This window comes from Pseudochaenichthys georgianus, chromosome 13 (genome assembly GCF_902827115.2).
Source record: "Pseudochaenichthys georgianus chromosome 13, fPseGeo1.2, whole genome shotgun sequence".
In the NCBI taxonomy this organism is placed as follows: domain Eukaryota; kingdom Metazoa; phylum Chordata; class Actinopteri; order Perciformes; family Channichthyidae; genus Pseudochaenichthys; species Pseudochaenichthys georgianus.
This window is the reverse complement of record NC_047515.1, coordinates 41,995,238-42,009,347: the sequence shown is the minus strand read 5'-3', so window position 1 is coordinate 42,009,347 and position 14,110 is coordinate 41,995,238. Positions and strand designations below refer to the sequence as shown.

At 42.1% G+C, this 14,110-nt stretch overlaps 1 protein-coding gene across 3 annotated transcripts in view; it reads right to left on the bottom strand.

Moving 5' to 3' along the window:
* acsl3a (acyl-CoA synthetase long chain family member 3a) overlaps positions 1–14,110 on the bottom strand; it is an 81,503-nt gene that overhangs the window by 38,774 nt on the left and 28,619 nt on the right. For all 3 annotated transcript variants that reach the window (XM_034098122.2, XM_034098124.2, XM_034098123.2), the window contains exons 2-3: positions 13,585–14,089; positions 8,826–9,003 (exon numbers count right to left, since the gene is read on the bottom strand). In XM_034098122.2, coding sequence (XP_033954013.1) covers positions 8,826–9,003; positions 13,585–13,971 — 565 coding nt within the window. In that variant the 5' untranslated portion in view covers positions 13,972–14,089. The remainder of the gene's footprint in view (positions 1–8,825; positions 9,004–13,584; positions 14,090–14,110) is intronic.

Sequence of the window (14,110 nt, the reverse complement as noted above, 5' to 3'; positions counted from 1 at the left end):
TTTGTGTGGTGTGTGTGTGTGTGTGTGTGTGTGTGTGTGTGTGTGTGTGTGTGTGTGTGGTGTGTGTGTGTGTGTGTGTGTGTGTGTGTGTGTGTGTGTGTGAGGGCCATGACACCTCCAGCGTGAGATCTAAACACCAGATAGGGCTCCAGCTTCAAAACACATGCTCATCATATATTAGCTAGCGCTGAAACACATTGTACGTGAAATTTTTAAGCGTTGACCAATCACAACAGAGCCAGCCAGGTAACCAATCAGAGCAGACTGGGCTCTGGTTTCAGACAGAGGGTGAAAAGAGGTACTGCAGCACAGGCAGTATGAGAAAAATAAAGAGCTTTTTTAACTTTAAAGCATGGAGACACTACATACTGATATACACCTGAACATCAGCAGGAGAGGACTCTTTAAAGTAGAGACACTACATACTGATATACACCTGAACATCAGCAGGAGAGGACTCTTTAAAGTAGAGACACTACATACTGATATACACCTGAACATCGGCAGGAGAGGACTCTTTAAAGAGGAGACACTACATACTGATATACACCTGAACATCAGCAGGAGAGGACTCTTTAAAGTAGAGACACTACATACTGATATACAGCTGAACATCAGCAGGAGAGGACTCTTTAAAGTAGAGACGCTACATACTGATATACACCTGAATATCAGCAGGAGAGGACTCTTTAAAGTAGAGACACCACATACTGATATACACCTGAACATCAGCAGGAGAGGACTCTTTAAAGTAGAGACACCACATACTGATATACACCTGAACATCAGCAGGAGAGGACTCTTTAAAGTAGAGACACTACATACTGATATACACCTGAACATCAGCAGGAGAGGACTCTTTAAAGTAGAGACACTACATACTGATATACACCTGAACATCAGCAGGAGAGGACTCTTTAAAGTAGAGACACTACATACTGATATACACCTGAACATCAGCAGGAGAGGACTCTTTAAAGTAGAGACACTACATACTGATATACACCTGAACATCAGCAGGAGAGGACTCTTTAAAGTAGAGACACTACATACTGATATACACCTGAACATCAGCAGGAGAGGACTCTTTAAAGTAGAGACACTACATACTGATATACACCTGAACATCAGCAGGAGAGGACTCTTTAAAGTAGAGACACTACATGCTGATATACACCTGAACATCAGCAGGAGAGGACTCTTTAAAGTAGAGACACTACATACTGATATACACCTTAACATCAGCAGGAGAGGACTCTTTAAAGTAGAGACACTACATACTGATATACACCTGCACATCAGCAGGAGAGGACTCTTTAAAGTAGAGACCCTACATACTGATATACACCTGAACACCAGCAGGAGAGGACTCTTTAAAGTAGAGACACTACATACTGATATACACCTGAACACCAGCAGGAGAGGACTCTTTAAAGTAGAGACACTACATACTGATATACACCTGAACATCAGCAGGAGAGGACTCTTTAAAGTAGAGACACTACATACTGATATACACCTGACATCAGCAGGAGAGGACTCTTTAAAGTAGAGACACTACATACTGATATACACCTGAACATCAGCAGGAGAGGACTCTTTAAAGTAGAGACACTACATACTGATATACACCTGAACATCAGCAGGAGAGGACTCTTTAAAGTAGAGACACTACATACTGATATACACCTGAACATCAGCAGGAGAGGACTCTTTAAAGTAGAGACACTACATACTGATATACACCTGAACATCAGCAGGAGAGGACTCTTTAAAGTAGAGACACTACATACTGATATACACCTGAACATCAGCAGGAGAGGACTCTTTAAAGTAGAGACACTACATACTGATATACACCTGAACATCAGCAGGAGAGGACTCTTTAAAGTAGAGACACTACATACTGATATACACCTGAACATCAGCAGGAGAGGACTCTTTAAAGTAGAGACACTACATACTGATATACACCTGAACATCAGCAGGAGAGGACTCTTTAAAGTAGAGACACTACATACTGATATACACCTGAACATCAGCAGGAGAGGACTCTTTAAAGTAGAGACACTACATACTGATATACACCTGAAAATCAGCAGGAGAGGACTCTTTAAAGTAGAGACACTACATACTGATATACACCTGAACATCAGCAGGAGAGGACTCTTTAAAGTAGAGACACTACATACTGATATACACCTGAACATCAGCAGGAGAGGACTCTTTAAAGTAGAGACACTACATACTGATATACACCTGAACATCAGCAGGAGAGGACTCTTTAAAGTAGAGACACTACATACTGATATACACCTGAACATCAGCAGGAGAGGACTCTTTAAAGTAGAGACACTACATACTGATATACACCTGAACATCAGCAGGAGAGGACTCTTTAAAGTAGAGACACTACATACTGATATACACCTGGACATCAGCAGGAGAGGACTCTTTAAAGTAGAGACACTACATACTGATATACACCTGAACATCATCAGGAGAGGACTCTTTAAAGTAGAGACACTACATACTGATATACACCTGAACATCAGCAGGAGAGGACTCTTTAAAGTAGAGACACTACATGCTGATATACACCTGAACATCAGCAGGAGAGGACTCTTTAAAGTAGAGACACTACATACTGATATACACCTTAACATCAGCAGGAGAGGACTCTTTAAAGTAGAGACACTACATACTGATATACACCTGAACATCAGCAGGAGAGGACTCTTTAAAGTAGAGACCCTACATACTGATATACACCTGAACACCAGCAGGAGAGGACTCTTTAAAGTAGAGACACTACATACTGATATACACCTGAACACCAGCAGGAGAGGACTCTTTAAAGTAGAGACACTACATACTGATATACACCTGAACATCAGCAGGAGAGGACTCTTTAAAGTAGAGACACTACATACTGATATACACCTGGACATCAGCAGGAGAGGACTCTTTAAAGTAGAGACACTACATACTGATATACACCTGGACATCAGTAAGAGAGGACTCTTTAAATTAGAGACACTACATACTGATACACCTGAACATCAGCAGGAGAGGACTCTTTAAAGTAGAGACACTACATACTGATATACACCTGAACATCAGCAGGAGAGGACTCTTTAAAGTAGAGACACTACATACTGATATACACCTGGACATCAGCAGGAGAGGACTCTTTAAAGTAGAGACACTACATACTGATATACACCTGGACATCAGTAAGAGAGGACTCTTTAAAGTAGAGACACTACATACTGATACACCTGAACATCAGCAGGAGAGGACTCTTTAAAGTAGAGACACTACATACTGATATACACCTGAACATCAGCAGGAGAGGACTCTTTAAAGTAGAGACACTACATACTGATATACACCTGAACATCAGCAGGAGGGGACTCTTTAAAGTAGAGACACTACATACTGATATACACCTGAACATAATCAGGAGAGGACTCTTTAAAGTAGAGACACTACATACTGATATACACCTGAACATCAGCAGGAGAGGACTCTTTAAAGTAGAGACACTACATACTGATATACACCTGAACATCAGCAGGAGAGGACTCTTTAAAGTAGAGACACTACATACTGATATACACCTGAACATCAGTAGGAGAGGACTCTTTAAAGTAGAGACACTACATACTGATATACACCTGAAAATCAGCAGGAGAGGACTCTTTAAAGTAGAGACACTACATACTGATATACACCTGAACATCAGCAGGAGAGGACTCTTTAAAGTAGAGACACTACACACTGATATACACCTGAACATCAGCAGGAGAGGACTCTTTAAAGTAGAGACACTACATACTGATATACACCTGAACATCAGCAGGAGAGGACTCTTTAAAGTAGAGACACTACATACTGATATACACCTGAACATCAGCAGGAGAGGACTCTTTAAAGTAGAGACACTACATACTGATATACACCTGAACATCAGCAGGAGAGGACTCTTTAAAGTAGAGACACTACATACTGATATACACTTGAACATCAGCAGGAGAGGACTCTTTAAAGTAGAGACACTACATACTGATATACACCTGAACATCAGCAGGAGAGGACTCTTTAAAGTAGAGACACTACATACTGATATACACCTGAACATCAGCAGGAGAGGACTCTTTATCTATCTATCTGAACGCTCTCAGTTTGTACGTGTTAACGATGAATCTTCCACGCAAACCAAAGTTAGCCATGGAGTGCCACAGGGCTCAGTGCTCGGACCTATTTTGTTCACATTATATATGCTTCCGTTAGGCAATATTATAAGGAATCATTCTGTAAACTTTCATTGTTATGCGGATGATACTCAACTATATTTATCAATCAAGCCTGATGAAATTAATCATCTAAATAAAATTCAAGACTGCCTTAAGGACTTAAAAACGTGGATGACCTTAAACTTTTTGATGTTAAACACGACCAAAACTGAAGTTATTGTACTTGGCCCGAAGAATCTACGAAACAAATTATCTAAAGACATACTAACTATGGATGGCATTAATTTGGCCTCCAGTGAGACTGTAAGGAATCTTGGTGTTATATTTGATCAGGATTTATCCTTTAACGCCCACATAAAATCAATTTCAAGGACCGCCTACTTCCATCTACGTAACATTGCAAAAATCAGGCATATCTTGCCTCAAAACGATGCAGAGAAACTAGTCCATGCATTTGTTACTTCTAGGCTGGATTATTGTAACTCTTTATTATCAGGGAGTACTAAGAAGTCAATCAAGTCGCTTCAGCTGATTCAAAATGCTGCGGCTCGTGTACTAACCAGAGTTAGGAAAAGGGACCACATTACTCCTGTTCTGGCTGCCTTACACTGGCTCCCTATAGAACACAGGATAGAATTTAAAATTCTTCTTCTCGCCTACAAAGCCCTTAATGGGCAGGCGCCATCTTACCTTAAAGAACTCGTTATACCCTACTGTCCTACTAGGGCATTGCGTTCCAAGAATGCAGGGTTGTTGGTTGTTCCTAGAGTCTCTAAAAGTACAATGGGAGCCAGAGCCTTTTCTCATCAAGCTCCACATTTGTGGAATCAGCTTCCAGTTTGTGTTCGGGCGGCAGACACCCTATCCGTTTTTAAGAGTGCGCTTAAGACCTTCCTTTTTGATAAAGCTTATAGTTAGGGCTGATTAGATTCAGCCCCTAGTTTTGCTGATATAGGCTTAGTGTGTCGGGGGACATCTTACTTCTTCCTTCTCTCTGTCTATACCCGTGTACACTCATGTTCCGATTAACCCAGCTTCCCCAAATGTCTTTCTTTTTGGTGTCTATATACGCTGGGATCCGGAGTCATGGATGATCCTGTGGTCCTGTGTCCTGGATCGCGAGCGCTGGATCTTGAGTCGTGGCTGTGGTCCTGGATCATAGGTCCTCGATGGATATCCTCGTGGATTCATCTTCCTATTATACACACATGCATTTCCAAACATTTGGACTACCTATGTTGCAAATGTATTATCTTTTCAATTTACACACGGCATCTATTGCACGTCTGTCCGTCCTGGGAGAGGGATCCCTCCTCTGTTGCTCTCCCTGAGGTTTCTCCCATGTTCCCTTTAAACTGGGTTTTCTTTGGAAGTTTTTCCTTGTGCGATGTGAGGGTCTAAGGACAGAGGGTGTCGTATTGTCATACTGATATTCTGTACACACTGTGAAGACCACTGAGACAAATGTAACATTTGTGATATTGGGCTATATAAATAAACATTGATTGATTGATTGATTGATTGATTGATTGATTGATTGAAAGTAGAGACACTACATACTGATATACACCTGAACATCAGCAGGAGAGAACTCTTTAAAGTAGAGACACTACATACTGATATACACCTGAACATCAGCAGGAGAGAACTCTTTAAAGTAGAGACACTACATACTGATATACACCTGAACATCAGCAGGAGAGAACTCTTTAAAGTAGAGACGCTACATACTGATATACACCTGAACATCAGCAGGAGAGGACTCTTTAAAGTAGAGACACTACATACTGATATACACCTGAACATCAGCAGGAGAGAACTCTTTAAAGTAGAGACACTACATACTGATATACACCTGAACATCAGCAGGAGAGGACTCTTTAAAGTAGAAACACTACATACTGATATACACCTGAACATCAGCAGGAGAGGACTCTTTAAAGTAGAGACACTACATACTGATATACACCTGAACATCAGCAGGAGAGAACTCTTTAAAGTAGAGACACTACATACTGATATACACCTGAACATCAGCAGGAGAGGACTCTTTAAAGTAGAGACACTACATACTGATATACACCTGAACATCAGCAGGAGAGAACTCTTTAAAGTAGAGACACTACATACTGATATACACCTGAACATCAGCAGGAGAGAACTCTTTAAAGTAGAGACGCTACATACTGATATACACCTGAACATCAGCAGGAGAGGACTCTTTAAAGTAGAGACACTACATACTGATATACACCTGAACATCAGCAGGAGAGAACTCTTTAAAGTAGAGACACTACATACTGATATACACCTGAACATCAGCAGGAGAGGACTCTTTAAAGTAGAAACACTACATACTGATATACACCTGAACATCAGCAGGAGAGGACTCTTTAAAGTAGAAACACTACATACTGATATACACCTGAACATCAGCAGGAGAGGACTCTTTAAAGTAGAGACACTACATACTGATATACACCTGAACATCAGCAGGAGAGGACTCTTTAAAGTAGAGACACTACATACTGATATACAGTATGTCTTTCAAAACTCTCAAACCTCTGTTGATAATTGTTTGAACGGCAGAAAGACACAAAGACACTTTTGATGAGGTGTGTTTTGTTTTCATGGAGTTTGAATGAAGAGTGTTTTCATGGAGCCTGGAGGCTTTTTGAGAGAGCAGATGAGTGAACTATAATAATTATCCAATCCCTGTAGACTTAGTATATTAAGTATTGTGACGACCCCTCCCCCCTTCTGCCTGGCTGTGCTCTGGCAGGTACTGGGAGTGTCGTCCTGTTTGTGCCCGCCCATCTAGAGGCGGAGCCACAAGAAGGTATACAGGTTGCCCAGCCTCAGCCTACAGCCTTCCACACACACACACACACACACACACACACACACACACACACACACACACACACACACACACACACACACACACACACACACACACACACACACACACACACACACACACACACACACACACACACACACACACACACACACACACACACACACACACGGTAAATCAACAGATATTTGGCATGTAACTCTGTGTGGCCTCCCTGTGTGTTCCAGCCTCAGGTCAGGGTGTAACAGTATTCACTTGTAGAAGCGCCTCCACCCACGTGTCATGTTTCGGATACATACGGTGATTACCGCGGAGTCCTTTGTCTCGGGAATAAATCATATTAACATTTCCCACTGAGGACAAAAGCCACATGTTGGTGTCTCGTTCTTAACGTGCTGCTGCTGCCTTCCATTAAATCAGATCACTTGTAGTATCTCACATTATAGGGTCACTTCTTGCATTTAAAACCTGTCCCATTGGCTGGTTTTCATTTGCATTCTCTTGGCTTTTCAATCACTGTTTCTGAATTTTCTTTTCTTTATTATGCCTTCCTGTTCTTTTTTTTGTGCATATGTTTTATTCTTTACGCATATAATACGAACGTTTTTTTTGTTTTACCTGAGATACATTTATTCCTGTGTCTTCTGGACTTCTTCATTATTAATAATATGGACAATGTCAAACACTGTCACTAGAGATGTCCCGATCCGATCACGTGATCGGGGATCGGAGCCGATCACGTGATTTTCAAAAGATCTGAATCGGGAGAAAAAAATCGGGGATTAAAAAAAAAAAAAAAATTATATAAAATATTTTTGTCTCTTCTACAAAACAAAAATGACCATGTTCTCGTCTTTAAGTCATCCTGAGGACTTAGTTTTGATTTAAAATTACACAACATCATGTATGTGTTGCTTTCTTTGGGCTTGTTTTAGACCTGGTTGCTTATTTCTCTGAAATCTGGCAACAGAGTGGGCGCAGAGTCTAATAGTAGCAGCAAGCTAACGAGAGGCTACGTTCAGCTGGGGACTCGGGAGTCGGGACGGAGAAAATGTCGGGAGTTTGGAAGTATTATGAAATTGAAAGCGAAGGCAGTGTAACAGCCAGATGCAATGTTTGCAAGGCAGAGGTTCCGCGTGGTGGAAAGAACAGAGCTACGTTCAACACGACCAACCTAACACGCTACCTGAGAAACAAACACCAACAACAACACGGCGAGTGCACAGCGGCCACTCGGGTAACGGCACGGAAACAACCGACACTTTCAGAGACTTTTAAAAGGAAAGAGAAACTGCCCCAGAACAGAGAAAAGGCCAACACAATAACAGCCAGATAGCTGAATTCATCGCGTTGGATGACCAGCCGTTATCTGTTACCTTTTGTTTCTCTTAACGCATTGCATAAAGATCGGATCGGGAAAAATCGGTATCGGCAGATTGTCAAAATCAAATGATCGGAATCGGATCGGGAGCAAAAACAGGTGATCGGGACATCCCTAGCAGTCACCTCTCGTCAAAAAAATAGATAGTAGAAAATAACGTATTAAAGCTCGTTATGTGTTCTTTATGAAGCAGCTTGAATTGGCTGAATACACTTGGCTTGCTTACCTTTACTACGATCCAGTTTTTTAAATAATGTGAAGCCCTTTTTATGAAGAAAACATTATTTCCCGCCTCCGAGTGTTTCCTGCGCTCACAGACACTCACCGGGGAAGTTGTGCATGAAGCAGGCCTGGGCCGCGACCATCCACTCGGCCCGGGTCTCGCAGAAGATGGCGATGTTGTTCTTCTGGCGCTGACCCAGAGACGCCAAGCCGCTGCCGAGCTGAGTCGCCGCCGAGAACACGTCCCGATAGGAGCGCCAGCGGTACTCTCCCAGAGTCACCTGCAGGGGGACGAGTTCCATTAGGACACGCAAGCATCAACAGGTGTCCCCTCTTCTTCATGTCTCTTCTACATCAACATGTGTCCCCTCTTCTTCATGTCTCTTCTACATCAACATGTGTCCCCTCTTCTTCATGTCTCTTCTACATCAACATGTGTCCCCTCTTCTTCATGTCTCTTCTACTTCAACATGTGTCCCCTCTTCTTCATGTCTCTTCTACATCAACATGTGTCCCCTCTTCTTCATGTCTCTTCTACATCAACATGTGTCCCCTCTTCTTCATGTATCTTCTACATCAACATGTGTCCCCTCTTCTCCATGTCTCTTCTACATCAACATGTGTCCCCTCTTCCTCATGTCTCTCCTACATCAACATGTGTCCCCTCTTCCTCATGTCTCTTCTACATCAACACGTGTCCCCTCTTCTTCATGTCTCTTCTACATCAACATGTGTCCCCTCTTCTTCATGTCTCTTCTACATCAACATGTGTCCCCTCTTCTTCATGTCTCCTCTACATCAACATTTGTCCCCTCTTCTTCATGTCTCTTCTACATCAACACGTGTCCCCTCTTCTTCATGTCTCTTCTACATCAACACGTGTCCCCTCTTCTTCATGTCTCTTCTACATCAACATGTGTCCCCTCTTCTTCATGTCTCCTCTACATCAACATTTGTCCCCTCTTCTTCATGTCTCTTCTACATCAACATGTGTCCCCTCTTCTTCATGTCTCTTCTACATCAACATGTGTCCCCTCTTCTTCATGTCTCTTCTACATCAACATGTGTCCCCTCTTCTTCATGTCTCTTCTACATCAACATGTGTCCCCTCTTCTTCATGTCTCTACTACATCAACATGTGTCCCCTCTTCTTCATGTCTCTCCTACATCAACATGTGTCCCCTCTTCTTCATGTCTCTACTACATCAACATGTGTCCCCTCTTCTTCATGTCTCTTCTACATCAACATGTGTCCCCTCTGTGGAAAGAGACTCTGAAAGTTTCAGGAACAAAGATTCTCTCTCTTTTTGATCCATTTCTATAAAAACCTGTCTGAAAATGAGCTGATCAGATTTTGGCCACTTGATGATGTCATAACGATGTGTTGTCTTAGCAACCATTAGCCAATCAGCAACCAAGGAAACCCCCCCCCCCCCCCTTATCACCTGAATCTCCTCCTAGAGCACCATTGAGTTCTTTGTAACCAATCATCTCTCAGAGGGGCGTGGCCAGCAGCAGCTCATTAGCATATAAAGCTACAGACACAGAATCAGCACTTTTGAAACAAGGCTGAAACAGAGAGGATTATGGGTAATGCTACAATGTTTGGTGTTTCGAGCCAAACATGTTCTGTATATATCTAAGACCTTAAATATATTGATGCAAAACGGTATGATAGGGGACCTTTAAATTAGGGTACACAATAATTTCTCTGATGAAAGAAAATAACATTGAAGGATTCTCTTATTTTTAAAGTTAGCAGAGGTGGAAAAGTATTCAAATACTTTACTTAAGTACAGATACGAATACTACACCGTAAAAAGACATTACAAGTCAAAGTATTTAGAGTTGTACTTTAGAAAACCTATTCAAGTGTTATCAGGAAAATGTATTTAAAGTATTGGTCGTAAAAGTAAAACATAATGTAAAAGGAAAAGCAGCAAATCTTCAGAAGCTAGAACTGGAAAAGACTGAAACAATTCGTGGAGTTGTTGCTAAATAATTGTATTGGCAGCCGACTCAATCATTCTTTCTTAAATGTTTCTTAATATGTGACTTTTTGAGCCTCAAACTGTTCACGAGCTTAAACATCATTATATTTATGACTTTATTAGACTTTAAACAATGCAGCTTCAGGTAGCCTTTGACTAATGAAAGTCCTGTTACACAAGTTGATCTGAAGGACTTTCTGTTGCACATGTATTGGATAATTGTACTTGTTCGTTCCTCAAACAGTTATTTCACTTTATTTGTTATTTGTTGTTAAAAGTGAACTCTACAGAACTCGTGGAGTATTACTATTATATGTCATTATCAGATTGTTGCTTCAGTTAGAATGGTACTGTCTTGATACACACCGTATTCATATTCAGGACTTCATTTGGACATTTGTGTAATATATTCGAAAACATTTTACTTTTTTGTTCGGCCTTTCATTGGTTCCATCTTTAAAGATTATGTTGAAAGTGTATCGCATGTTTTAATGAACATTATCAATCTGAAAGGAACTAATGCTATAAACTAAATGAGTACAAATACATTAAATACATCTGTGCTTACGCCAACAGGTAGTGTGTGTGTGTGTGTGTGTGTGCGTGCGTGCGTGCGTGTGTGTGTGTGTGTGTGTGTGTGAGTGTGTGTGTGAGTATGTGTGTGTGTGTGTGTGAGTCTGTGTGTGAGTGCGTGTGTGTGAGTCTGTGTGTGCGTGCGTGTGTGTGAGTCTGTGTGTGTGAGTGTGAGTGTGTGTGTGTGTGTGTGTGTGTGTGTGTGTGTGTGTGTGTGTGTGTGTGTGTGTGTGTGTGTGTGTGTGTGTGTGTTGTGTGTGTGTGTGTGTGTGAGGTTATACTGGCTCCTGGTGGTGAGTCTGTGCCAGTACACTCAGAAACACACTATAATGATGACTGGACAGAACTGCTTTCCCTTCTCAGGGAACAACAGGAGCTTAGACAAGTTCTCCTGCCGCATTAAGACTTTCAACAGGGAGGTTTAAAAGGATTAAGAGCGTCAGGCTGTGGGGATTAGAGTGATGCAGAGGTCCTGTAACTGCTCCAGAACACACAGGGAACACTGTTATGATAGTTATAATACAGAGCGCTGCCACTTTGACACTGAGGTCTGAAATAACTTGCAGGTAGAACCGCAGTCAACAAATAAGAAATAGTTTCGGGGTTAATTAATTAGTTGTTTTGTCTAAAAAAAAGAGGCAGTGAATCACTGGTTCCTACAGTCTTAGAGTACATCTACAAATGTCTTCAATATTAGCAAAAGAATGATCAGTTTATTGTCATAGAGCACATGTGTCAAACTCGAGGCCCGGGGGCCAAATCCGGCCCGTGGTGGATTTAATTTCGGCCGCAGGATAATTTCTAATTCCTATTAGATCTGGCCCGCCGGTATATTGCACCTTCCCTGCATCCTGAGGGTCTCCTCCGCTCAGAGCCCAAACATTGATGACCTTGCACCCTGATGAGATGCCAAGTGTCTGAGCTAGCATCTCAGAGCAGCACACTGAGTTCAATGGATGCTTCCTTCTGCACTTTCTCTCACGACAACACGGCATGTTTGGTTTCTCTCTGAGGGAATAGTTTTCTTGAAGCTGTTGTTGGCCTGTGGGAAATGTACTCATAAGAAGTGACTCTGGAGAAGCTGCAGATAGAGCCATGAGAAATGAATGCAGCTGATTATTTAATGTTGTTTTTATAGGCAATAATTTAAGCTTTGTTAGTTCCAGGTTTAATATGTGCAACAAGTTCATTTCAATACGTTCTGCAATAAACACTGAACCAGTCCGGCCCTCCACTAGCACCCATCTTTTATGTTGGCCTGCTGTGTGTTTGAGTTCGACCCCCCTGTCATAGAGGTCTGAAGAGCCAGGACATATTTGTTTATCTGTCGCCACTGCTTCAGTTTTTTTCAGACTCTCTAATTAACCAAATTCAATCGTGGAACTCTCAACAAAAGGATCTAAAGAATTGTATTTTTCAGTTAAAGAAATTGTATAAATGAAGAAAGATGGGACCATATGTAGAATACGTCTATGTACTCTGGTCCTGCATTGTTACATGTTGTTGATGTCTTTGATGTGGTGTCTGCTCTTTATGTGCAGGTCCCATTGTTATTGTTGTTGTTATTATTATTATTAGGCGTCGCTTTCCTTCTTCTCCAGTAGGACTCGGATGAGGGAGTACCGTTATGTGTGGCTGTGAACATTTTTTTTATTATGAAGGGCAGGCCATCTATTTGTATTTATTTAGTTTCTTTAGAAAGGGGCGGGTCATAAGATTTTATTCTTCTCCCTGCTCCTTTCCTTTTTGGGGTGTTTTTAGAGACATGTTTTGTTGGCAATTATTGTACATTTGGGTATGCGTACCATGAGCGGGACGAATACAAATGAAATGAAATGAAACCCTAACCCCTACGATTAATGTTTGATATTTTGAGAAATGAAAAACTTCATGGCAGATACCCGCTTTTAAAAAGTGAGAAATTCAAGAAAACTTGCCGTTGACTTGAATTAAATGTGTGTTGTCTCAGTTGATATCTTGACAAAATAAAATAGTTTTCTATCTGTGTTTTACATTTCTGTTTTACTTTTATGTTTGCACCTCAACACCAAGTCCTCGTACATGTCCATAATACCGTAATAACCTGGTGAGGCTGTCCATCACCTGGGACCCAAGCATGTGAGAGAGAATATGAACTGCTACCATCTAATGGGAGATTGAATAAAGTCAGACTGAAGCATCCTTGGAGCTCCAGTCGATGCTCACAGTAAATACAGAGCTGAATCCAGATCAGATGCACGCCGAAGGCTTGATCCGACCACTGAAGTATTATCGTATCGATATATATACCATCTTTACCTTCTTGAACAGCTTCCCGTTGCCCTGCCTCTCGTCCGCCTCACTGATCACCTCTCTGGTCCCGAGGCAGTGTCTGTGTGGAAACATCCGGGCTGATAACTCGAACATCTTATCCAGGGTTTGAACACCCGGGCGCAGCGTGGCCTCCAGTCTCTTTGTGGCCCTCACGGCTCGATAGGGGCCCTCGGGACGCTCCGAGCAGGACTTCATCCTCTTGGCTCTGTCTTCCTCTGAGCCGTAGCGAACACCACCACCATCATCATCATCATCGAGCGTGGACATCCAGCCGAGGAAGACTGAGGGCAGGAAGGAGAGGAAGGAGTAGATCCAGACCGCGAGGTGGAAGACCAGTAGCAGCACGGGGCTCAGGTCGTCCTTCAGCTTCATCCTGTGGAGACGATGCAGCGCCGAGAGGAAGGTGGAGGAAGACGAAGGGCGAGGACAAAAGGTTGACTCTTTCTTCTCCTCCTGGTTCTGTCACAGCTGGAAGCTCAGCACGTCCACACTGCGGGGGAGTACATCAGAA